At 37.4% G+C, this 26,482-nt stretch overlaps 3 protein-coding genes across 6 annotated transcripts; 1 reads left to right on the forward strand and 2 right to left on the reverse strand.

The window, feature by feature from the left end:
* Window positions 1-1,423: 1,423 nt before the first annotated feature.
* Window positions 1,424-9,002, reverse strand: LOC100182013 (fibronectin). 3 transcript variants are annotated; one of them, XM_002129276.3, is made up of 15 exons: window positions 8,885-9,002; window positions 8,287-8,405; window positions 7,621-7,777; window positions 7,090-7,230; window positions 6,449-6,565; window positions 6,016-6,105; window positions 5,659-5,752; window positions 5,181-5,362; window positions 4,383-4,510; window positions 3,726-3,888; window positions 3,260-3,420; window positions 2,668-2,851; window positions 2,506-2,571; window positions 2,022-2,138; window positions 1,424-1,718 (listed from the first exon to the last, which is right to left on the reverse strand). In XM_002129276.3, the coding sequence occupies exons 1-15, from the start codon at window positions 8,928-8,930 to the stop codon at window positions 1,618-1,620; spliced, it is 1,866 nt and encodes a 621-aa protein (XP_002129312.1). In that variant the 5' UTR covers window positions 8,931-9,002; the 3' UTR covers window positions 1,424-1,617. The 3 variants fall into 3 exon arrangements, with proteins under 3 accessions (XP_002129312.1, XP_018669934.1, XP_002129295.1); XM_018814389.2 differs by having other exon boundaries at window positions 2,620-2,851; XM_002129259.4 differs by having other exon boundaries at window positions 2,506-2,851.
* A 985-nt stretch (window positions 9,003-9,987) lies between these two features.
* LOC100176602 (methyltransferase-like protein 27) lies at window positions 9,988-11,936 on the reverse strand. The gene is made up of 4 exons (XM_002129297.3): window positions 11,646-11,936; window positions 11,144-11,255; window positions 10,738-10,858; window positions 9,988-10,248 (listed from the first exon to the last, which is right to left on the reverse strand). The coding sequence occupies exons 1-4, from the start codon at window positions 11,851-11,853 to the stop codon at window positions 10,015-10,017; spliced, it is 675 nt and encodes a 224-aa protein (XP_002129333.1). The 5' UTR covers window positions 11,854-11,936; the 3' UTR covers window positions 9,988-10,014.
* A 2,277-nt stretch (window positions 11,937-14,213) lies between these two features.
* Window positions 14,214-26,190, forward strand: LOC100179685 (chloride intracellular channel protein 5-like). Of its 2 annotated transcripts, none has more exons than XM_018814397.2 (7): window positions 14,214-14,334; window positions 17,030-17,260; window positions 17,630-17,701; window positions 23,840-23,949; window positions 24,244-24,485; window positions 24,877-25,061; window positions 25,403-26,190. In XM_018814397.2, exons 1-7 carry the CDS (start codon window positions 14,311-14,313, stop codon window positions 25,574-25,576), a joined length of 1,038 nt encoding a protein of 345 aa, XP_018669942.1. In that variant the 5' UTR covers window positions 14,214-14,310; the 3' UTR covers window positions 25,577-26,190. The 2 variants fall into 2 exon arrangements, with proteins under 2 accessions (XP_018669942.1, XP_002129137.1); XM_002129101.5 differs by lacking the exon at window positions 17,630-17,701 and adding an exon at window positions 18,304-18,399.
* The last annotated feature ends 292 nt before the right edge of the window (window positions 26,191-26,482 follow it).

Raw genomic sequence — 26,482 nt, forward strand, 5'->3', positions numbered from 1 at the left:
ATGGTACAGTAGGTACTAGTGAGACATAATGAACATATTAATATAAAAAAGTGCTAAAAATTAACTAAAAAGAAAAAAGTGCCGCGTCGGCACATTATGTAGCTATGTTCAATCGAAAATTAAAACATAATAAAGTCTATGTTTTACATTTTTTTGTATAGCTTTGAAGAAGAAGCATTCATTATACCAAATCAGAAATAAAATTTGAATTTTCTTTAGTATTTTAGAAACTAGACACGATCAAAGTTAAGTGAATTTTTTTCTTATGGGAAATCCCATACATTGCGTAACGGCCAATTTTTTTTTACTCCAGCGGTCGAATTTGCGGTTTTCAAACTCATTTTTTTCAAAAGCTGTTATGCATTTTAAAACTTTGATGGTAGCTTTAGATCACATTTGAGCATATCTAACAATACACAAATTTTGATTTTTCGTTGGTATGCCCCTTTAACGCATAGTACCACAATACATATTGTATAAAATATAAATTCATTAACATACATGAATAAATATGCTTTGAAATGCAGTTTTAAAACAATTGCATAAAGGTTCCGTTCGTATCAATACATCCTATTACATTAGGAACCAGCAATTATCTGCGGTAACGTGCTCACAAAAGTAAGAATTAAAATTTCTATGAGATTAGCATAACCACTACCACGCACTTATTCAACCATATGGTATTTGAACACTTGTAATTTCATGCAGAGCTTGCAATTAATAAAAGCCGCGAAATATGTGATCGTAAGCTACTTTAGTTAAGCTTACCGTACAGACAGGCGCCGTGATGGACGTCACACATGGTGTTAGGTTATAGATTTACAGCGCTTTAAAACCACAAGGTTTGTTGCGCATTGTAACTTCTTTTAACAATAAATGGATCGTTTGAGAGGCTTAGGTTCTATAAAACAAACGCGTAAATTCTAAACGGCAGATTATACGAGGCCTACTTGACGTTACAGACATGACGCATACTAAAATACACTCTTTCTATCTAAATGGCGCACTTATACCCGGCTACAATGAGACATATAAACGATAATGCCATAAGTTTAATGGTAATGTCGCTTGGACGTTATACCATTATCATAGCTTAGTGTTCATAACTATTCAACTACTGTAACATGTATATTCTAAACTACTTTACGACTGTTTTGAATTAGAACTTTTTGCATACTGTTTACTTAAAATATATAGTGGGGTAAAACGAATACCGTTAGCACAAAATATTTCATATTTATATATTCTAATCGTGTTTTAAACAATTAACAAAGCTCTTTAAGAGTCGTGAAGACACAGTTGTATATTTCTGTCTTCTTTGTTTACCACCAAAATGAGACGATAAACAAGAATAAAACAATGTCATCTTGCCCGACCTAGTATATGCAAAACATCTGGGATTATCCAACATAAAACACATCAGTATGTTGCAAAGCTGGTGTAATTATCCATCCAATCATGCTGCATGCGATTTACAAGGCATTTCACTAAAGGTCCGAATTGAGAGAAGCTTTATACACTAGAACATAATTTACGGAATTTTTGCGAGAAATTTGCATGTTTTGGAATAATGCATCAAGAATGTAATGTAGCAGTAAAAGATTAAGAGTTGGCTGGTTAACAGTCCACGTCACTACGAACGACAACATCAGGAGAACAGCATTTTTGGGATCCAGTAACGTATGGTGTTTGGCCACAGCACAATCTTCGGTCGTCGACTGTTAAAAAGTAATGGTTAATTGGGCACGTAACCATAAAGGTCCCCTTTCTTCAAATAGTTGTTCTTTATTTGTGATAAAATACGGTTTATTTTTATACACCAGACACACATATCAAGTATTAATACACCTCATGCTTACTGTCGAGTTATAACATGGGTTTACTATCCTCTGGGGCGTATTAGATATATCTCTAGTAGACCGTAGGTTATCCTATAATGTCACCATTAAAATTACCGTATCATACCACTCTTGCCCTCCACTCAATACCCAAGTAAAATGGAAACATATAAAACATCAAACCTTTCCCAAGAAGGAACCTTCCACAGCAAGTATGGCTGATGGTGTGGTAAGGTCGATTGCCGCAACAAGCGTCTGGTGCGATGAATTCCGCTGGTCTTGGCCTTCCAGTACCGAGACCTGTGATACATAATACAGTTATATTAATACACACATGGCATTGCTGCTGGATTCTTAAGAGAACATCTAAGATAAGTTTTAAATGCTACTGATGACCCACATTATCCTTTGGGTGACTTTGCCCCAAATCTAGAGTCCGTGGCGTGTCACACTTCCAACTTGTACAACATGTTTGGAACTAGACTATATGTATGAATGCTGATGAGTACGTTATAAGTCTTAAATCCCATAACTTGTCACGCTACAAGACCTTATTCATATAGAATAGAATGTACATATACAATGTTGAGGCATTTGGCCAACTTTGGCATAAATCCCAGGTCCCATAACGTATCACACTGCAAGATCTCACCCGCATATAACCCACCTAATGCTAAACATTCCAATCGCACCATGGCGGTTGATCCGCCTTGTTCATCTCTTGAATTTGCGCCTTCACCCGGAGGAGGAGGGGGTGGAGGTGCATCTCTTGCATTTGCGCCTTCACCCGGAGGAGGAGGGGGTGGAGGTGCATCTCTTGCATTTGCGCCTTCACCCGGAGGAGGAGGGGCTGGGGGTTCATCTCTAGCTGTCTCTTCAAGGCCCTCTGCTGTATCTTCATACACCACAGTGCTAGCTGGGAATGTTAGTTCAGGACCTTCTATGGCCGCTGCCACACATCTTGTGTGGATTGAATAACCTGAACTTCTTGGTACGCCTTCCAAGAATGCAGTCTACAAAACAAGACGTTATCTTTTGTATCTTTAAATAAGTCTGCACGTTTTTGTTTTACGTTTAAATGTATATGCGGTTTCCGATTTTTATTATAACACGCACATTACCAATGACGTTATTCTGCTGCAAGCAGAAGTTGTAAAGTTGTTTCTTTTTTCGTACTATAGGGTAAGATAGCTACTGTTAGCACATAATATCCCATATTTCCTAATTATGTCTTCAACAGTTAACCAAACAGTCGTGAGTATACAGTTAAACCCAAAGAGATTGTTTTTAATCTCTTTGGTTATACCATTCTTTGTTTGCCACCAAACAGGCCAATAAAAAAGCTGAAATCTCGAACCATTTTATCCCAACCTACCATATATTCTACCTTTAAAATACAATACTAAGAAACATGAACTTACACTTGATATATTGACGTAAACTGGCTTCGGATTGTTGCCGTTCAGTCCTGGGCTGTACATTACTTTAACTACAGGACATTCCCCGTCTTCGGGTTCAATAAACGTTAAAGAAATTCCATCACCAATTTGAGCAATGGACGCCACAACAGGGGTGGGGGGGACTATGAGGATATTTAGTTTTTAAAGTGTTGAAATATAATGATTTATAGTAAAAATACAGTAAGAATAACTAGACAACATTGAGCGATCGGTAACGATAGTAGGTATAACACGGGTGTTTCATACACCTCGTGCCTGCTTACAAGTTGCCACGTAACTTTAAGGACATTTTGTAGCGTGCGAAAATGTCAAAATAGTATAAGACCAGAAGATTTAAGTTGATTTTGAGTTTTTAACCAAATGCAGGGTTATAAATAGAAATATTTTGTTGTAATATATAAGTTGTAATCATTCAAACTAACGTTACCTGTTGCTTGTATAACCTGTGCAGGGTTGCTCTCTATTCCGTTTACTATTGTTGTAACGTTGAACTTATAGACCTTCCCAGATTCTAACTCTTGAATACGAGCGTTGATGAATGAAGATGAATGTTCTGCGTTTATCGTTTGTGACAAGTATTCGTCTGTGTGCTGAAATATATATATTTAGAAACGTATTAGATGTGTAGGTATGCGAGTGTCGCAACTATAAATCAGTAATAAAATTAACACCTATATAAACTAAGCCGAGTTGTTATAAATCCCATGAATGTAACCCTGATCTGGTGCTCATATATAGCAGGGCGATTTCGTGTAACCAATATAAAATTGCTACGAAACACTAACAGATAAAATTAAGTCCAATAAATTGTATGATGTAAGCCGTACGAGGTATATATTTCGCCTATGTAACAAAGCAAGGTGGGATCTGGTGTTACGAAACCAAGATACATCTTGTTAGACTAGACTTTTGTTACGTTTATATAGCACCGGAGTACCGGGTCAGGTTCGCAGAATTTATAACAATTAACTTTCCTTATGCTAGGACCAATTGTAAAACATACATAATCAAATCCAACGAATTGTTTAAAGGGATAATTATATCACCCCTATATCAAAGCAAGTTAGTTCATTATTTATCTTACATCGGCATATTCGATGAGATATTGTATTTCTTGATTCCCTGTTAGTTGTTGACGTGGTTGCTTCCATTGTAATGTTACGGAGTTCGAATCGAAAGTTGTAACGTGTAGCTCAGTTGGTGGTAAGGATTCTGTGAAAGTTTTTAAAGTAATGTTACGCCGTAGATAATTTGTTGATATTTTCCGATGTTATATACACTGTGGTGGCTGTATAATTGATTGATGTTTTGCGATTTTTGAGCTTTGGTGGTTTTTTTAGACTATAGTTTTTTAAGGGAAGAGTTTGTTCTTTTATACAAAACGTCAAATTTCTTGCACATAATGTGGACCACATATTGGAACCATTGCATTCATGGTTTTGGAAAAATTAAAACGTTTTAGAAATCTAATATTGTATGTAGTTGTAAACAGGAAAACGTGCGTGTATGTACTTAAAATTGGTATAGTTCATCCTATTTGGGAAAGATCATGGGAGCATTTATAGTAAAGCAAAATTGCATTAATGTCCTAAACCATTTAGGAGACTATTTAGTAGGTCTCTGGTTTTATTCCAATTAACCTAGGTAAGCTGTAACACATCTAAGTAATAGTTAATATAACATAGTTCACAGTTAATGCAACATAGTTCGCGATATACAAAACACAACATACTCCGACCATGCGCTGCTTAGAATGAAAGGTCAGACGAGACGAAAGAAAGACGGCTGACGTATAGGTAGAAGGCGCAGCGATATAGAAATAATATAATATAATTATACCACAATTAACATGACAATTGCTGTACAATGTATACATACTCACTAGTTGTAAGTGTAACAATGTAGGGCTCAATGCTAGAAACGCCATGTGATATTGTGTTCACGTCTACTCTGTATGTGGTAGAAGGTTGAAGTCCTGATATATGATAAACGTCAAACTTTGGCAGTAAAGGATCTGGAGTTGGCGCGCTGATGGTTACGTCGTTAGGTGTCGTGTGTATGGAACTGCACATGGTTTAATTTAAATAAATATGTTTAACTTGGTTTATAAGTATGGCTACAAATGTTGTTTTGCTGTTGAGTTTAATATTCGGTATTTCAGTCATTTGGTCTTTGCTATCGTTTTCGAAGAGATGAATAAAAACTCATGTTTTTTCGGTCCTAACACAACATGGTGTGGGACTTCGTTATGCGTGATAAATTGAATACGCAGCAAGTAAAATTCGAGTCTTTTTATTTTTCCACGTATTTTGTGGCGTTTTGTGTAGTTTTAACAATGTGTTTCATAAATCTCATCTTACATTGTTTCATTCGCTCCTGCCGGCCTCATTACATGTAGGGAGAAATCGGTCGCTTCCACGTCTTTTGCTTCGACGCTGAAGGGTCGGTTCGGTGCTGAATAAAAAGTAGTTGTTCAATCAATTATAAACTTTAACCTGTATGAAAATCGTGAATTTTAAATTATTTTTTACTGAAACAGTATTTAAAATTGAATAATATTTTTAAAAAAGAACAGTAATTAAAATTGAAGGTGTCACACATGGCTTAATGAGTTACTCTACATCTCATGTCTCTTGGCATGCCATGTTGTACAGGGATTCACTCATGCAATATAGAATACACGTATAGCTCATATGAAGAAACGCTGAACAACTTACGTATTTTTGCTGTAGCTGTAACGAGTTCACTGAATATTTCTTCTCTCTCTGAACCGGTTTTCGCGCGGACGGTCACGGTGTATTGTTTACCTGCACAAACAAAGCACTTTAATCAACTTTCAACCAACTTAAGTGTTCGCCCACGTTCCATCCACTAGATAGTAACACCCGACATCATTTGTGCCGGGGGCCTTAATTAAAACGTTTGCCCTTAAAATAAATACGTTACAACATGTATGATAAAGCCATAAAGGATATATGACGTCACATGATGACGTCACGCGTTACGTCCGGCGTCAGTAAAAAAGGACACCCACAAAGTTACATATGATAACTTGTAAGCGGCCACAAAGTGTGGGAAACAGAACACTCGTGTTATAACGACCGCCACCACACGAGAATGAATAAGTTTTATCCCTCCTTTAATACTCACCGGGTGTTAAACCAGTGTATACAGCGCTAGTGGATCCACTTTCCCCAATTATGTTAGACTGTGGGAAAACTAAAACTCCTTCTTGAGGGTTGATCTGAATATCGTAGCCGGTAATATCTAAAACACAAAACATGGGGGTTAGAAACGCGTTACAATTACCGAGGTAAAATCGCCCCAAGTGTATGGCGCGTAAACTATGTTATAGAGGGCAATTGAATAGGTCTTTGTCAAGCATCTTGACTTATAGTAGGGTGGGGGAAGATGACACACCTTTTTGTTCTATTTGTTTTGTCTCGTTTAATAGTAAATAAAGAATATTCAAAGAATTATAAAACTGTAACCTCACGACGCCCATAAACCGTTGTTGGTTGTTTAAAACACGATCAGGATGTTTGAGTATTATGTGTCCCGTCTTCCCCCACCCCTCTTTACCACAAAGATAAGTAATCCACCCACTACTCTAAGTATATGACCCACCCAACATCGTTATCTTCGTGTGCATACTTATCACCAGTTTTATACTTCCGTGGCTTTTTTATCCGAGACCGAATATCTATTTTAACCATCAAAATTTGGCTTCTGCTCTTTTACAAATAATGCAGCCTATGGAAAAAAATACGTGTTAAAATTCAAGCACAAACCTGTAAATCCATCTGGTTGCTCCCAATCTACGTGAATTCCCACCGTAGCTACTGAATACGTCTCCTCAAACTCTCCAAGTTGAATCTCGATCTTGATCTCAGTGATCGGTCGTAGCTTCAACTGGACGGGCGCTAGTGGCGCTAGAGATTTAAAGCACAGTGTTAAGGATTTGGGCTCTGGCAGTGTGGCTGAGTGGTCAGGCGTATGTGTCTTGGGCAAATGCTTAACGGACAGTACAGTGCGTTCGGTGCTTTAGCGGCTCTGTATAGTTATACGATTGTAACCTGCTTGGCCAAAACACTTAACGGACATTGCTTAAACCCAGTGCTAGTCACCAATGGGTTCTGGCACTCTAGGTGTCGGGCTTATTGAACCAACTCCTTATGCGTGCCACGCTGCAGCACCACTCAGTATTATAGGCTGTATTATTCACGGCCAAGTTACATTTATAATTAAACTTCTTCGATTATCAATAAACATCATGGCCCTTATATATTCTATACTCTATATCCATATCACAATATGCTTACCAGTCCACGCTTTAAACGTCATCGGAGGTGATAAAGCTCCGTTTTCAGATTGTCCCCGAACCTCAACCGAGTACTCGACTCCGGGTAACAACCCGGTTATTACTCGGTTCGTTACCATCGGCGATTGCGGTTGGTGGATTATACCGTTGGGAGAAATCTAGAAATAGATCACTTAAATAAGCCATTGCTGCTAAACACATAATAGTATAGTATAGGTGTATTGAGGTAAGATGCAAAAAAGCGCGTTACTTATTGTTAAAAATACGATTAGGAAAGGGGAAGTTATGTGCTAACAGTATCCATATCCCACCCTCTATAATTTCTGGCAAATTTATTTTTCTTAACATTATGTTTCGTATCAATGTTTTGATAGCTTTTACGAGGTTAACGGATTACTTCTTTAATGTCTGTTTTGAGTTTATAAATCGGATTATTATATATTTCTCAGCGACATAATACCAAGGTGACGACAGTGGTTGAACCGGTACGGCAACGTAAACCCGGTGTCTGCATAAGCCGCCAAAACTCACAGCAGCAAAACATTAAACAACTTTTTTTTAATTAAAAGCCTAAAAAATAAAGAACTTTCTTTAATTAAAAGCCCCCAAAATAAAGAACTTTTTTTAAATAATGTAAAATATATTGTATTAAAAGGGTAACTCTTACCGTAACCGTGTATCTTGCGTAAGCTACAAGCGGTGGTTTGGTCCATTCGACCTTCAATGTGTCAGTTGTTCGTATGGTAACTCTTGGGCGAATCGGCCGAGGTAACTGTTTCCCAGCAACTGACAAAAGCATGAGATTTCGTTATGGCTTATACGAACCGTATGTTATAAGTAGCATAAAGTAGTTAGCTTGCAAAGTTACATACGTGCTAACTTGTAAGCGAGTACGTATATGAAACAGAACACCCGTGTTAACAACTGTTGTTGCCCCACCATGCGAGGATAAATAAGCTACATATGTGGTAACTTGTATAAGCAAGCATGAGGTGCTCCGTATGTAACAGAACACCCGTGTTATAACGACTGTCATTGCTGCGCCACGCGAGGATAAATAAGTTACATACGTGGTAACTTTTAAGCGGGCACGAGGTGTATGAAACAGAACACCCGTGTTATAACGACTGTCATTGCTGCGCCACGCGAGGATAAGTAAGTAACACTTATTTATTCATTAATCGGTTTCATCGCCAACTTAAAATGCTTCCAATCATATCAATATATACAATCAAAAACCCAATACTATATTCATATGCACTAACCTAATGCGACCAGCAACCCAAGGAAAGTTATCCTCAGCGTAAACATGGCAACTGGCTCAAATAAACACCAGATTAATTAATACAGTTCACCGACTCGACCGGCTAATTATTCCAATCTGTAACATAAAACACCAAGAGATATTTTAACCACTCGCTCACAAAAACCAAGGATTTAAGCTATAGGGTTGGCTCATTAGCTTAATACGTTGTATCACCAGTTCTTTACCTTAAACAAGTTTATCATTTTTTACCCTAATATATAATAAAATAGCTCCTTTTTAATAAAAACATAAACCAAACTATATACGGCAGCGTTTCATTTGCAATAAGGCGAGACATTCATTAAGGTATACCGTAATTACAGCAAATTATTTTATCCTGATTTAAAATCCACAAATTCATCTTTAATCGCCCACACCTCCGAGGCAACTAAATGCAGCAAAACCTCTTTTCAAATGTTGAACCAGCAATACACACAGTAACGCTTTGTTGTCCAATACCCTTAGGCTTAAAACTAATCTACGCAAAATCTCAGACATTTTGATAAAAATCTGTGGTTTGCCGAATAAATAGCCAACGGCGTATGCTTGCCGCATGTTAGGCCGCAGAATGAGGGTTCCCACCAAACGTTATATGTCATGTGAGAACGACATTGCTGGTAATACATTATCGTTTTGGTATTACCAGTTGGGTTAAATCACCACGTATAACTTAAATCCGTTTATAATTAAAAACCGTCTTGCCTACTGTAAGACTTACCGTAATAAACAGCGCGCATACAATAAAGCATAAACATGCCACGTATTTATGTTGGGTCGTGCAATGGTTTAGAATGGCATATCCACAAAATACTTCACGTGAGATTTTCACGTTAACACTTTTCATGTTGCGAATCATATACTTGTTTGGCTTCAACCAACCCAACAAAATAGGAATTATTTGCCACTAACAATGTTATAATGCAAAATAACATTTCCCATCGCAAAAAAACACGTCTACACATGCAAGGATCTGGCGCCACGAAAATGTAACAGACAAAAATAAATCCGTATTATGTTTCACCAAACAAGAGTCGTTTAACTATATAAGCATCAGACCAGGGTTAGATTCGCGGAATTTATTACGACAAGCTACAACTTTTTATAAAGGTAGAAGCTCGTCCCAGTCTTAGTGTTTTCAGGATCCTTTGTCTCGTAATTAACTTCAAAGATCGCCCCTTTCACCGTCCTTGCATTCTCCCATTGCAACGAACCCTCCATCGACTTGGCAATCTCTGCAAGTTTCTTCTCATACCCAGCCGATCTAGACGTGGTTGCCACCGAGAAAATAATCAAACCACCGCATTTTGTAACTCGCATGAATTCCTACAAAAAGATTTACATATAGTATACGACGTGGGCCAACTCTGTGTATGAATCAGAACACCCGTGTGATAACGACTGTCGTTGCTCCGCCATGCAAGAGCATCAAGTTACACACGTAGTAACTCGTAAGCGAGTGCCGGGTGTATAAATTAGAACACTCGTGTTAACCGCTGTCGTTGCCCCGCCATGCGAGGGCAACAAAGTTACATTGATTTATAATATTCCTGGCAGCAACATTATATACACTCCAAGTAACATACGTGGTTATAACTTCTGAGCGAGGCTGAGGTGTATGAAACAGAACATCTGTGTTATAACAACTTTATTTGCGCCACCATGCGGGGACATCCAAGTTTTATTTATTTATTTAATCGTTTTCCACACTTAGCAAAACCTGTGCGGGATAACCGGCCTATTCGAGCGTAAATCCTTGGTCCCATATCTTGCGACGCTGTAGGACCTCACATATATATTACAAGCAATATTTACCTTAATAGCTTCAGGCTGAACATGGGGTACAGATAATGAACCAAGACATATCACTACGTCATAACTGCTGTCGTCATATGGTAGTGGTTTGTCTGGGAGAATAAATTCTTCAACCAGATTTCTGTGGAATAAATATACGGTATAGGTTGGGATAGCTGGATGTAATATATGTTTACAATCTATGTAAATTATATTTAGTCCGGCATCGACCAGAAGTTACGGCTTCTGCCCTTGTCGCTGTTACCGGTTGTAGATGTGTGTCCTTGCCGCAAGACAATTTACGCATTCGCTACAACCCAATGGTACCTTTTGTGTTGCCAAAACTGCCAGCCGTGCAGAAATCATCTATACAGAGTTATATATATGTGGTAGATCCTAAGCGGGCATTAGGTTTCGTTTCGTTTACCTGTAATTTCCCTTTTCTTTGGCCTTTTCGAGCATCTTCGCTGAGCCGTCTATTCCATCGATCTTTCCTTGAAAGTTTAAGGCTCGCAGATTGTCGGCAACAAGCCCGGTGCCTGCGTGTTTAAACAACACTGGCTATATGTTGTATCGAATTAAACTTGCATGTAGTATAGGGTGGGGAAAGACTTATTTTCATTTAATTTTATCGTCCTATTTGGTAGTAAACAAAGAACATTTAAAGAATTATAAAACGGTATCCTCACGACTCCCATAGATCGTTTTTAATTGTTTAAAACTTAATTAGGGTATTTAGATATTGTGTGCTGAAGGTGTCCCATCTTACCCCACCCTACTATATATTCGAAGTTGCAAATACTGTAAACTTAAAACCTCCGTACCGGCGGCGACAGGCGATAAAACACAATAAAATATGGATGTTTTGTTTCGTACACCTCGTCACCGCTGTATAAGATTGAACTATTTTAGAATAAAACACCCTTTACCTGCGGCAACATCAAGAACTTGCAGATTCTCATCCTCAAAGTTGGACATCACTTGCTTTAACATATCCGTCGCTACCTTTGGTTCAGTATAACCTAATTTCATACAATCTTCTTCATAGTGATTCGCGTACTCGTTATAATGATCTGAAGTATTTTTCATTCCTATTGAGGAAAACATACGATTCCACGCGACTTGTTTAGCAGACATCTTGAATGTATTATCTAAGCCTAAAAGGAGGTTAATAATAAGTAACCGGTAACTTATACATTTGTAAGCTTTTCTGGACAGTGAAAAGTTAGTTGCAGAGGAAATAATAATATATAGTAGGGTGGGACGGGACACCTTTAACACATAATATTCAAATATCCTGATTCTGTTTTAAACAATTAACAATTCTCAATGGAAATTAGGAGGATAAGATTTTAAAATTTTTGAATATTCTTTGTTTACTACCAAATAAGACGAGAAAAATAAATGTAAAGGTGTTCCATCTTCCCCACCCTACTATACATTGTTTCTTTCATTGCAATGACTGGGAGAAGTATAAGATAGTTTAAGAGGTTGGAACAAAACGAAATCTAAAATTAAGATAACAAATATTCAACCGTTGCTGCCATGCATTATATAAAGCTGTTCAAGTTCATTTCTAACCTTCTATTCAGGTCTTCCTTATCATGGCCTTATATATCATTAACGCTTGTTAAATACATAGCGATAAAGCTAATAAAAAATATGTCTCCAAAGCAAATGCGTGTATACCAACCACACTATACACCAAACAATGTGATTCTGTAAACTTTGAATTGTTGGTACAGGATATGGGAGATGGCTGGCGTTCCTTCTATCCTTTAGATTGTTTCATTTTATTTAATAATTTCCTGATAATGCTTATATGGCGTTGGCCAAAGATTTGAGAACCGATGTGATTTTAAATTCTCAAGAATGATTTTTATGTTAAATATGTTTTGGCCAATATAATAATAATAATAATGAGCGTGTTTTAACGACTATCGCTTTTCGTTGCTGCGTGTTTTAATCTTATGTGTAATGTGTTTACCTTGCTATTATACAGTAGGGTGGGGGAAGGTGAGACACGTTTTCATTCTGTTTTCTCGTCTCATTTGGCAATAAACAAATAACATTCAATGAATTAGAAAACTGTATCTTCACGACTCCCACGGACCATTGTTAACTGTTTAAAACACAATCAGGATATTATGTTCTAAAGGTGTCCCGTCTTCCCCTACCCTACTATATTAAAAATTGAGTGATGTAATCACATACAACACATACTGATAATCTAATTTATTTCAATAAGTTGGCAAGGCGGTCATACAATGATAAGGTTACCGAGTCTTCGTGTATCTTGTTAATTATTAAACGACAAGAGTAAACACATCGTTACAACAAGGCCTGCTGGACCCTTAAAGCTTCTCGCATATTCTAGTCTGTAGTCTGCTTGACTTAACGGCCAATGATCTCTAATGGTCCTTCAGTTCTGTGGTTGTAAAACAAGTGGTAACTTTCTACTTTATCATCTCATAGCATTTATGAAATAGATCCGCAATGTGAAGAGCTCAGTTCTAATCTGTTTTAATTCGAGTTGCTAGGCGGTAGAGCTATGTTATGGACAATATTACAGCTTCAAGTGCGTATAGTGTAGTGGTTGTATCTGACCATAAGGGAGATTTGTGTGACAATAGCTAAGTGATGGTATAGTATCAAAGGACATTATTATTACCTTGTGGTAATTTGGAAGCCGCATATATAGGCCGCTATACATTTGAACCAGGCAGAGAACGCTTGTGTAACGTTGCTTTGAATTATTTATAACACTTATATATACCATACTATATATTGAGATATGAACGATTACGTTGTATTTCAGACTGAGACCCCGTTCTAGTAAGAAGGGGTTCTCACTAATCATTAGCTTGACGATAATCGGTGTTAACCGAGCCAGGCGCTGCTCAAACGCGTTTTATATCTTTACTGCGGTTTGTGGCAGGTATATATATTTGCTGAGCAATATAGTAGCCATACGCGTGGACGAGCAACGCTGTTAGCAGAAGGAGGTGTCTGTGTTTCAGAGTAGGTGATGTAATGTAATACATCTATATAAGTTTCAGTACAAGCACTTTCTTTTAGATGGAGAAAAGCTTGTAGAGTATAGGCAATGGTCCGGCAGCTGTCTTGCCTATTCATATCAAACCACCGTGAGATTCTAGCATTGAATTCTTATCAAGCCGTTATACCACAAGCTTATGAATAGTGATTTGGAAACAACCAAAACAATAAATATTTAGTTAAGTCGTTACTTTCGGTTGGTGGATATGAAAGGGTTTTACCATACTTGCGATTTAGGTGTTAGTTTGGGCCTCAGTTAGTTGATCTCAAAAGGACCTGTCTTTCTTTGAACGTTGAATTAAACCATTGAGAATAGGCTCGGTTGGTTTTAAGTGCTCGTAGTATTAGCTCTTAACCTAACGTGTAAATAGAACTCTCCTTCGGGCAGGGCATTGTGTGCTTGCTTTTTCTATTGTCTCTTACCCTTCCCAACCTGGTAGTAAAATTTAATTTGAATAAATTTATTTCAGGAGCTGTGTACCTTGATTTAGTAGAGGGTTTTGTAATTTAATATTGAAAGACAGAAAGGTCGCAAAAATGGAGGAACAAACATACCAGAACGTAAGTGAACGATTTACGATGTTTGGTATTGACATAAATTATAAGCTTGACTTAAAAGATCAAACTTTTAAGATTATCCCTATATGACATGGGCGTTTGGTGTAAAAAAGGCCAACTCGGGCCTATACCTCAGCAGGTCACCTGGTGTGCCTTCTCATAAAATTCCACCTATATAGAATAGAACAGGATATTATGAATGAGAAGCTCATGCTTAATCCTGATTTAAGAGGTATAATTGTTGTGTATGAAAGTTCATCCCTTAATAAAGCGAGCAATTAAAATGTGTAGCTTTGTACTGTGTCAGTCGCTAAGTGGCGCAAGCAAGTAGATTATATGTTGTTTATGTTAGATAGGCAGTGGTGTAATTAAGCCGTATACGTAAATAAGTCTCTGCATATATGTATTAGCGTTCCGTATATTATAATATTGCGTTACTTCTGCTACCAGGCATAATGTAAATAATCTTTACCGGTTCATCTAGTATAAAAAATCGTATAGTATTTTCGACGTTTCGTATGCTGTCTGGCAAGACTTCATCACGGAATTTTCTACGTTTTTTTTTCATACCAAACGAGCTGGTGGAATATGATTTACATTATAGCAGGGTGGGGGGCACGGGACACCTTTATCACATAATACCTAAATATTTAGAATAATTAACAGCGATCTATGGGAGCCGTGAGGTTACAGTTTTATAATTATTTGAATGTTCTTTCTTTACTTTCAAACGGGACGAGAAAATAATTTTAAAAAGGTGTCCCATCTTCCCTACTTTATATCCAAAGCTTGAACTTTTGAATCTACATAATTAAATCTACTATAGGTTTGCATACGCGTAATAATGAATGATTAATGCGTTATTAGATCCATCTTATATGCACGGGTACATGTACGGCTTCTGTTCTATAGAATGTGGTACAGTAAGCCGTAGGTAATGAGCCCGTCTGACCCCAATTGACATTTACCACTCTCAATTGTAGAATTCATTGCGCTGAATGTAACTTGCTTTACCCTCGCGTGGCGGGAAAAAGATAGTCGTTATAACGGATCTTCTGTTTCAAACACCTCGCGCCACCTTACAAGTTAGCATGTATCTTTATGGGTGATTGTTTCATGTATGGGTGACAGTTTGAACAACCCATTAGCGACCACTGCTGCAACAGGCGTTGTTTGTTTACGTCATAAACACCTTATATTATTTAATTGATGACTAATCACCAGAGTAAATAGATAACTCACACCTAGGCGGAAGTGACGTGTTCTTTCCTGCAGTACTCCTATATAGTGGGACTAGACAGAGAAGTTTTAGGCTGAGTGAATCCAGACGCATATTGAAAGTAGAAAAGCGCACTAAACGCTGGAATGCCGTCGTTGGCTGTAATAACAAGCAGAAATAGTTACTTTGCAAGAAAAACGGCATTTCCCTTTATAAGCGATTGGCTTATTTTTGGAATGGTTTTAGTTTCGTAACATACCAAGCACGGTATAGGGACCTGACGTCATCGTATGACGTCATCGACTTAAATCGGTCGACGTATATATGGCAGTAAGCTTGTAGGTGTACTGCAGTATGAAAAAGCAGCTTTGGTTATAGCATATAAGTCATTAGTAACGGTTGAGCCCGCTATAGAGACGGATGTATGGTATACACTGCGATTGGTATAGGGTTAGGGTTATAAATTTTTAACAAATTTGGCTTCGTAAGTTATAATTACACTGTCTTCTTGAAGTTAACCAGAACATTTTGCAAAATACGTTTCGTTCTATATGGGTAAGGTCCTACGGCGAGGCACGCCAAGGGACCTGAGACTTAGACCAGAGTTAGTCTATTAGCTAGAAAAACACTAATAGAAATTCGTTGTAACCCTTATAGCACAATATGTGCAGCTTAGTTTAAGTTTAAATTGTTTTGCAGCATTCATGTTAAATATAGTCACGTATAATTACCGCATTCACAGCTCATTAAACTAAACAACAAAAGATCATTTGAGTTTAAATCCGCTCATAAAGTTAGCATTAACTACCAGACATGAAATGAATGACCAAATATAGTGTGTCTATGGTTTAAGTAGACTAATGCTGGGATTTTCCTTTTTCGGTGTGATTACTTGTTCGTTTGTTTATATATGTATTAACACTGGTTAAATACGTATAGGACTAGCTAAGTGTGAAATAGTGTGTGTGTTTCTGTGCTTCAATAACTGAACAATAATAAACCGCGCCTGTTACGCGTTAGTGCTTTTGAATTGAATCAATAAAACTAGGTCAGATCCGACTATATTGTCTATTGAATGAATTCCAGTCGAGTTTAGTGCAGCCTAGTAAAGTGTTTTGTATATTTAGTTGCGTTTTGGAAAACCAGAAGTATTTATTATAACATTAAGTGAGAAATAGGTTTAGAAACATTTTGCAAACTGTATGACTTTTTCGTTATTATACCCTAACATACAATGTACTGCCTTTTATGAACTTTAGTTTTGGCATTACGCACTAGTGAAGAATCTTCCGGTACATAGCAGGATAGGCTGGTATAAAGTGTTAGTGGTTAGGGGGTTAGCAGTTAAAGGGGTTAGTGGTTAGCAAATAAAGTGGGGGGAAGACTCTTCATTAGCACCCTAGTTTTTCCCAATAAGTAAAGTAAGAGTGAAAACATTTTGCCAGCATTTTCATGTTTTACATCCATTTACTTTTACAGGTCAACGAGTTTGAGCCTAACCAAGAACCTGAGACAAATAATCGGGATTATTTACATCATTACCAAACTGAAGAAGAGGACCTGCCACCCCCGCCACCACCCGAGCATAAATACGATTTCGACGAGCAATCTACGACATCATCTGCAAGCAACGAACCTCAAGAACCAATATCATTGGGAAGCATGGCTGAAAGTATCGTGCAAGGTGTTGCAGATTTGAAAACTTCAGATGTAAGTTTGATTATAGCAAAGTTAACGCTGGGTGTCGGTAATTTAAAACCTGAATAATAAATCTGAATTAGAAATTTGACTGAAATGAAAAAATTATAAATATGCTGAATTAGATTGCAAAGGTTTAAGTTTACATTATAATGCCTTGGAAATATACACTCTCTGTCACTGTTATTTAAACTGGTGCCTTGTGAGTTGTGATATAACTTCACCTGTGTATGTATTTGGAAGTTATTTGGTACATTGTAATGAATGACTAGAAAATGTAAAAATACATGTGTTAAATTAGTCCAAAAAAATTAACAATATTAGACATTTAAATCACAAAGTTTTTTTACTAATATATATATCCCATATGAACCAATGTAGGATGAACCTGAACCATTTACTGTGAATGAGAGTGGGATTGAATTGGAGAAACCAATATTTCTATTTATAAAGGTTTAGATAGCATGTCACCATGCCTGGTTAGGTGCCAACATTAAGTTCCATTCATGAAGTTTAACAAAAAACATCAATTTATTTTCAACTAATTTTATTTGGGGTTTAAATTATGGTACTAATATAGTCATGGCGCCAAACTTTTTTAAATGCAGAGTAGGCAGGGACAGTTTTGTATCAAACAAATCTAACTTATTGATTATTTGTTATTTTTAATGATAAATGTGCTCCAGAAAATTCTAAGTTCAACATAACCACCCTGCCACCCTAGGTTTGGCGCCTATAATAATGAAATATGTTTTACATACTTTGGTGCAAAAAGCATGGTGGGACAAAAGCACACGAACTAGCAACAATACAGCCCAAATTAAACGTTTTTATTTTTGTACAATTTGAATTTCGGCTGTAGTGTTTTTAATTCATGTGTTATCTCATATTCTAAAACTAAGAACCAATTAACAATATTGTTTATGTTATTTCCATGAAGACATAACAACACTAACTAAGGTGAAAATACCATGGAGGTGAAACTTATGATTTGCTTTATTTTACTTGTTTTGTTCGTTTTCTTTTATTTATTTTATGCATGCTTTTTATTTAAGAAATCGACCAACTCTTCCCCTGTGGTCGTTAATGGCGATCAACCGTCAGAAACACCTTCGCAACCCCGCGACAACAAAATAGCTCTCTTTGTCAAGGTAAAGTAAGTGTATGATATGACCTGCACACCCATGTGACGTATGGTATGACGTACACATCCATGTGACGTATGGTATGACGTACACATTCGTGTGACGTCTGCACTAGATTCTACAACTTTCCCATTTAATACAGGCGAATGTATTGCTGCTGTCCATGGTTTAACTTTCCGCGTGCCTGTATTTCCTGAGCATGCTAATACCCAGCGCGTTACAAAGCTCGCAACAGGTCACGTCAGTATTGACGGACGTTAAACTGAGGCAGGATAATTCCCCAGCGGCTTTACCGTCAATACAACGTGTCTTAACCACCAGTTGTTCAATACAAGGCACTTGTAGTTGACCTTGTATGCAAGACTTCGCAGCTTAGGATAAAGTAATAGGTACTCGCGTTAGTTTATAAGCTCTTAAACGTCTACTTGTACAAAACAAACGAAGGTAATAACTTACAAACGTCACGAAGTAAACAGCGTATGCTCGGTGAAAGATTTTGATTAATGATGTCACAGTTCTACTTTTATACTCTAGCTTTGTGCGCGAGATTTCCCAGAACTTCGTTGTAGGTAATTGTAAACAGTTACAGTTTAGTTTGCTCGCAAAGCTTCTGTAATGTTGTATCTGCATGTCAATGTTAAAAGCAACTCAAACCGTGCTAAGTCTCCCAGAGTAGCTAACTGTAGTTATTGCTGTGCAAATATAGGCATGAGTTTACATCTCAACTAACAAACTGGTGCGATCTACCCGCAGGAAGCAATTACCGTTAAATCACATCGACCGTCAAATCAAACCTAGCTCCGAAGTCCGGCAGTTATATAGTCAGTCCGTTGCCTATAAACTGCCAGCTATGAGTTAACTGAAGCAAGGTGTAATTTTAGTTGGCATTTTTTTTTCTTTACACGCCTGAAGCGATATTGCGGTATTCGTGTCACAGTTCGTCGCGCCTTCCGACCGAGTATGCGGAGTTTACTTTTCCTCTGTGAGAGTTATATTAAAAACTCATGCTGAGCTCTAAGCCTTGCGACAATACAGAGATAAAGATAAATTGGCAAGGCAAGCGTAGGATAAGTGGCTTGTTCAGAACTTTTTGTTTACTTTGATACCAAGTGAGCCGCACTAAGTTATGCACAGAACCACCAAAGAACTAGTTTGAGTTTCGACAGTTAAAAAGCTACCATTAGGCTATGTCACGAATTGAGCTGCACGAAGTTGGAAGTGTTATCAGTGTCGTCCAGACAGTCTAACTCAGTCATGTAACATCAAAGTTGTATTTACCGTCAGAGAATGTAGCTAAGCAGCAAAGACAACATTTAGATCTCTAGGGACCTTGGAATGAAATACCTGGGGCTGCTGTTAGAAACACAGAAGAGTAAAACAGCCGTACAGAAGAGAGAGCGTTCATATAGCGTGAGTCACGTATTACAGTTCATATCACTGCAGTTTAATTGCGATTTTTTTGTTAGGCTGGTTAGAATAGTTGAAAATAAAGGTGGTCAATTATAAAATGTCCACTGAAATAAATGAAGCCATGACATCAAGTTGCCAGGATGCAAACGAAGATCTTACGGATCGTAAACACGTCATCAACCTGTTTGTAAAGGTTTGTAACACTTTCTAAAGTTAGAAAGTTTGTGTATAGCACCTGCAGACAGTCTAAATACCAGGATTGAATGATAGGGAATTGTTATTGGCACAGGACCCCGCCCTAATAGAATAGAGCAAATATAAAGTTCGAATGTGTTGAAATTCATGTAAGATTAAACAGTGTCCGTGTATATAGTGCTTTATAGCAAATAACCTTCCCTCTTGTTCTGCGAAAACATTGTTATATATAGCTGACATACCCCCCCTTTACGTAACTAATACAACGTCCTAAGGATTACTTATGCAGTCTAAAATATATGTCTGAAACCGTTTAACTTTGTAACTGCGTTTTTTGCCATTTTTTACTGAATACCCAGGAAACGAAAATTAAGTCCAATTAATGATGTTAAAGAGATACATCCCATATTTCGTCAATAACGTGTACTATATGCCTCGTATTCAAACAGTTGTTTTGCTAGTTAGATTAAATTTAACGACCACGAACTATGGCACAATCTGACAATAAAAGCAAGCTTAGACAAGAACGTTGTCGCTACGTTTGTGTGTGTAAACAAACTTGAAAGAAATCGTTTAGTTTAAAGACGGCGTGCTGTGGTAATCCGGTTATAAAAATTCAAATGCAAAGATTTTTACAGTGGCATAAAATAGCACTGCACGTCGTATATGTTGTTATACGTTTTCCTCTGCGTTTATAAAATCGCACTAAAATATATGGCAAATAACTGTATAGTAGGTTGGGGTAATATGGGACATGTTTTCATTTTGTTTTATCGGCTTATTTGGTAGTAAACCTTAATATATTTACACGAATAAATAACCTCATCGTGACGATTTTATCATAGCGTTGATAACTGTTAAAAACAAGGCCAGGAAATATAGGGTTTAGATGCCATCAGTATCCCATCTTACCCCACAGTGTATAATATATATATATAGTGTTATACCGTTTCGGTTGAATACGTCTTAGCTCTTCGTTGCAAAACAACATTTGTATAACAACTGCACACGTTTTGTCTGCGGGTTCTTCTCTCAATAAGTGATCACCGAAGCGTAGCGTGGTTAAACATGGCTTATACTCGAGAGCCATTGTGTCTTTCCCGCGTCTTTCCTTTTCGAATATCTTCACGATTTTAACCCAACTTGACTAAGAATGTTGAAAGGACGGTAAATACACCGATTGCCTTTCAGGTATTATCGTTCCGTGATTAATTTACCAGGAACCTTTATAACAATTCAAACGACGTAATACGATTTCATTGTTTGATTTTCTTGGAAGTTTTGCTTTTCATTATTAACCATTCTTCTTAAGACGGCGGCTTTGTGGAAACAAAACCTAAATATTTTAATTGGAAACCATTAAACGAACGATTTATCCGCGTACCCAATACCCAACATTATCTACAACGTTGCGGCAGACATGCTTTACACAGATTTCGATCGCTTACAAGGGATTAAACATTAACTTACATACCATCACCCGCCATCAGTGTAATTCATCCGTGTTTAACCGCCTCTATTAGGGCGTAGGCATAACCTGTTAATATGATTTCGTCACGTTTGTTTACCAAGTGCGTACGTCTAATAAATCGTCAAAATTTCAGCTTCAAACGTTTGGCATAATGTGTTTATATTGGATTTTCTCCCTGGATCCAGGATTTCTCAATAACAACTGGGTTTTTCAGTTATATGGGCCATATAAATCATATTTTCTACATTGGGTTTTATTTATTAGAAGTTAAAAACACGTTTCTAGTTATATAGTAGGGTGGGGGAAGATGGGACACCTTTTCGTTTAGTTTTCTCTTTTCATTTGGTAGTAAACAAAGAACATTCAATGAATTATAAAACCGAATCTTCACGACTTCCACAGACCATTGTTAATTGTTTAAAATACCATCAGGATATTTGGATATTATGTCTTAAAGGTGTCCCATCTTCTCCCACTCTACTATATGATGTTAAATAATATTTCCTACTTTCTCATTACATTTTTACATCTTTCAAACCAATGTGTTTCCAATGCACTGATGCAACCTCTGTGCCCGAAACGCATCGTCAGCAATAATAGTTTCTAACGAGGTCAACCACAGTCAGTGTTCATTGATGCGCAAAGTCATGTGCATTCGTGTTTAACTTCAAAACAAGAAGTTTTACCGTTTTGCAATTGATCCAACATTCAGTTAAATTTTAAAACCCAATTTGTAGATAATTATTTTTCTTGAAACTTTGAAGTTTTTAATATGGTGGTTTTTTAAAACCCTTGGTTTTAGACCCGTTTTTGGTAAGTCGTTAGTCTGGAGTGGGTAACAACGTATTACACTCCCCCAATTAACCATTTATTTCTCGAATCGTGAGAATTTTCGTTTTGTACAGTCGAATACTAAGCTTGCTTTAGGAAAGTTTGCTTTAGGAATAAAAGCGCGCAGTCGATAGGATCATACAGCGTTCAGGTTGTTTGTTTTACGTCTTTACGTTGGCGTTGAAATCCATGAAACTGTGCGCTAAACATAGCCATCAAGTTATAAAGCCTGGAACCTTTTTCTCTCGTCTCTCCACTTATTTACAATGTGAGGATGGAATGTCTGTTCCATACAACATCACACCTTAGATAGCGCTTTATAAAGTAAGATTCCTCATCCGTCACGCCCTGCTTTGCCCTTTAAGTAAATTCTACTTCGACGACATAATTGTCTTCAACGCCTAAGTTCCATATTCGGCAACGAAGTTTCAGACGCCGAAGAAAATGTAATTCATAAAACCTTATTGAGAAAACCTTTGTTTTGCCATATATGGCCATGTGTTATGACGTGGGCATGAGAAAGTTACTTCGTGGGATATTTTAACGACAATTTTAGGTGTATATCATTGAAATTCGCAAACCCTTGCAGTTGGACGTTAAAAAATAAGATTATCTCAATTGTGGATACGTTCTATGATATATAGTAGTGTGGGGAAAGATGGAACACTTTCAGCACTATATATCCAAATAACTTAATCGTGTTTTAAACAATTAACAACGGTTTATGGAAGTCGTGAGGAAACGGTTTTATAGTTCTTCGAATGTCGAATGCATAGAGAAAAAAGAATGAAAAGTGACCCATTTTTACTCACCCTACTTAAATATAACCAACCCATGACGTTATCGTTCAGTATTTCCGCCAACGTCAAATTGTGAGATTCACCAGACCTGTAACTCCCGGTGTTTTTGCCTGCATTCCTGCGGCATTATATAAAGCCAATATAATTCCCCTGGTTATAGGAAGCAGGCATCTAAAACATCAATTATTGAAACCCCGGGTCTCATGGGTGCTGTGATTGTTATTGGAAAGCCGCCCGATCGGAAAATAATTGCTCGTTTCGCCCATTAGTTCGTTCCGTGTTATTATTCAACCGGTGTCCTGAACGCGGTATAGTGAAAACCGTCGCATGCATATTAATACGAATTTGATTTCCATTTAGTCCGGTACCATTTCATATTGGTTAGCGGGCCTCTATCTAGTACAAGTCACATGGGCGGTAACTTGTACGGAGTCGTAACCTGGCATGTTGTGAAAATGCCAGAAGATCTTTCTGACTTGTATTATGCCTTTTAGCAACACTTTATAATCTTATTTTGCATGTAATACAGACTTACTAAGGCTTTGATTCGCCATTAGTTACTTCGGCTTAATCTTTTTATTTACCACACTTTGTTAAATAAGTTCCTCGTGTAAGTTTATTTAAGTTTAATCCACTCCGTGAAATGTGTTAATTCATCCAGTGATTACTCAATACATTACTGAGTTGTCAATGCTTAAGTTCAGTTTGTATAAGATTTTAAAGTTTATTAAATTCCCAGGCGGGCTCAGACTCTGAATGTATCGGCTGCTGCCCTTTCTCCCAACGTCTCTTCATGATCCTATGGTTGAAAGGTGTTGTGTTCAATGTCACAACGGTGGATAAGACAAAGTAAGTATGAAGACATCGAGACCTGTATGGGTCTTATATAGGACCTATATCTATATGTGTTGTATATATGGTCAAAGTCATTACGTAACCTTAACCAAGAAGCCCTACAACAGGGTTCACAATCGTTGTTTTAAAATCTATTCACAAATCTCCATTGAGTGCCAAATTAGCCTTCGAACAAGTACATATATATATGAATTCTCAACGTGTCCAAATGTCTGAAAATTTTATCCAAGTCTACTTTCAAACCAGGATCTCACATTCTAATAATCAATAACTTATCGATCTCCATAGGAAAGTGCCGCAAATAAACGACGCGCTTGGTTCAGTGAATCCACCCGTTCTCATATTCAATGGTGAAATGCTCACTGACAACCAGAAGTGTGAGGATTACATCGAAGCTGAGTTGTACCCTCCACGTTACCCAAGGTTGGCATGCAAACATTCAAACAGCAACACCGTCGGGAATGATATATTTGCAAAGTTTTCCGCCTTTGCCAAGTTTCGTGGAAATCCTAACGACCCAAAAAGAGAAGGTTTGTTTTAATTGTGGGAATTTAAAATATATTCCATTCTATGTGGGTGAGGCCATGGGATCTGGGGGTTTAGGCCAGAGTTGGCTCTTCACCCTAACATTGTATCTGCACTTTATAGATCAATTTCCCTCCATATTTTTTGTGTATGAGTGAGAACACAGCATGGCAGGGGACATGGGTTTGGGCCGGAATCTGTCCATTAACCTAACACCCAGGATGCTACATCTCAGTTAGTGCCCACTTGGTTGAAGCAATACCCTCAACTGTCTTTCCATGGACACATACATCTATCAGTATTAAGCATCAAAACTGGTATCCTCCATTTGTGATGCGAGTCTGCTGTTTCCTATTACACACATGTATTAAGATAACATATACGACCCTCACACAGGCATGAGAAAGAAATTAGACCAAGCTTTGTCGAAACTAAACGATTACTTGCTTGAGCCCCTTGATGACGAGATTGACGAAGGAGCTGACGACAATGAACCACAACGATCCTCACGCAAGTTTATTGATGGCAATACCATGACCATAGCCGATTGCAATATGCTTCCAAAACTTAACATGATACAGGTAAACATTGTATGAGAAGGTTATTGTTAAATAAGAGCCTGATGATGCCAATTTGGCCGAATGTATATTTTAATTAAACGATTAGACATTGTGTTTTAACTTGGGTACTGGTTTAGCAGCCCGAAATAAAACGGTGCAAATATAGTAGTATTCACCCACCAAGTTACATGTGTGGTAACTCGCAAGCAGACAGGAGGTGTATGAAACAGAACACCCGTGTTATTACGACTATTGTTTCCCCGCCATGCGAAGATAAAAAAATTCACTATTATCCATACCCACCCGCCGGGCCACTATAGACAAGTTTTATTCAAATTCTTGATTCATTTTCATTGCTCCAGGTTACCGGACGTGCCCTCCTTAATTATGAAATCCCGCATAGCTTCGATGCGATTTACCGATACTTGGAAACTTCTTTTGGGATGCCAGAGTTCAGAGAAACTTGCCCGCACGACGATGAAATTGTTTATTTTTATGGCGGTCGCAAACCAAAAGCAAGAAGCTCGAAACACTAAGATTTGGACCCTCCGCTAATTATTCTTTGTATTTTAATCCTAAACTTGACTGTACAGTAATTTCGCCAATTACGAGAAAATACTCCCATTTAAATTGCTGTCATTTCGTTGAAGTTATAACAAAACTCTGTAAACTAAGATCAGTTGTAAGTGTTACAGCTTTACAGGTGTGTACATAATGCTCTTAAGTTTCAATGCATATATTATATCCATGTTATTTTCGTGTAGAACATGTATATACTTCCACTTTGCTACGATATACGAATGTAAACAGTTTTGAAGACGATTGGTAAAATTTGGCAATTTTACCCGCTGCTTAAATATGCTGACATCAGCAGTTTTCAGTTACACTAAATTCGAAATTAAAAATTGCTCATTTGTATAAACAAGGATTCATTTCTGTTATTTTTGTATATAACAATTTTGGTTATTAGTTTATCAACAAAGCTAAAGTTTTAAATGTAAAACTTTCAATTTTTCAATTCCCTCTATTTTTATTTGAAATACTTGAGCTGTATTGACTGAAACCGAGTTGTTTTTGATCTGTCTTGATTTTATTTCACACCCCCTGTTTAATTTATCGCATGGTAATAAATTGCAACAGGTACGTTTAATTGATTTGAATCTAAATGATTATAATCTGGTGGTCACTGATGAGGTGTCTGCGTTGTGGTTCGTTCTTTACAATCCGTAGTTACTTTCTATTGGGTGCTTTTAGATGGATTTGTAAGACCAGAGCTATCGTACCTGTAAGTTAACTGGTGTTTAAATAATGCTGGTACCTAAAATGCGGTAGTTATATTCATTCAAGTGGTGTATTATCAGAAATAAGCAAAAAATCGCAGTACGCCATAAACTAAGCTCACAGTCCAATCAATAAAATTAAATTAATCAAATTCCCTATAT

This window comes from Ciona intestinalis, chromosome 12, assembly GCF_000224145.3.
Source record: "Ciona intestinalis chromosome 12, KH, whole genome shotgun sequence".
In the NCBI taxonomy this organism is placed as follows: Eukaryota; Metazoa; Chordata; class Ascidiacea; order Phlebobranchia; family Cionidae; genus Ciona; species Ciona intestinalis.

Excerpts from the sequence above, each read along its gene's own strand:
- LOC100176602 (XM_002129297.3), bottom strand. The coding sequence starts at position 11,853 with ATGTCTGCTAAACAAGTCGCGTGGAATCGTATGTTTTCCTCAATAGGA. Across the intron at positions 11,256-11,645 it reads AGTTCTTGATGTTGCCGCAG|GCACCGGGCTTGTTGCCGAC; the intron begins GTAAAGGGTGTT and ends TTAAACACGCAG. Across the intron at positions 10,249-10,737 it reads TTCAGCCTGAAGCTATTAAG|GAATTCATGCGAGTTACAAA; the intron begins GTAAATATTGCT and ends ATCTTTTTGTAG.
- LOC100182013 (XM_002129259.4), bottom strand. The coding sequence starts at position 8,930 with ATGTTTACGCTGAGGATAACTTTCCTTGGGTTGCTGGTCGCATTAG. Across the intron at positions 7,778-8,286 it reads ACGCAAGATACACGGTTACG|ATTTCTCCCAACGGTATAAT; the intron begins GTAAGAGTTACC and ends ATCTATTTCTAG. Across the intron at positions 7,231-7,620 it reads GACGTTTAAAGCGTGGACTG|CGCCACTAGCGCCCGTCCAG; the intron begins GTAAGCATATTG and ends TTAAATCTCTAG.
- LOC100179685 (XM_002129101.5), top strand. The coding sequence starts at position 14,311 with ATGGAGGAACAAACATACCAGAAC. Across the intron at positions 24,486-24,876 it reads TAACGACCCAAAAAGAGAAG|GCATGAGAAAGAAATTAGAC; the intron begins GTTTGTTTTAAT and ends ACCCTCACACAG. Across the intron at positions 25,062-25,402 it reads CAAAACTTAACATGATACAG|GTTACCGGACGTGCCCTCCT; the intron begins GTAAACATTGTA and ends TCATTGCTCCAG.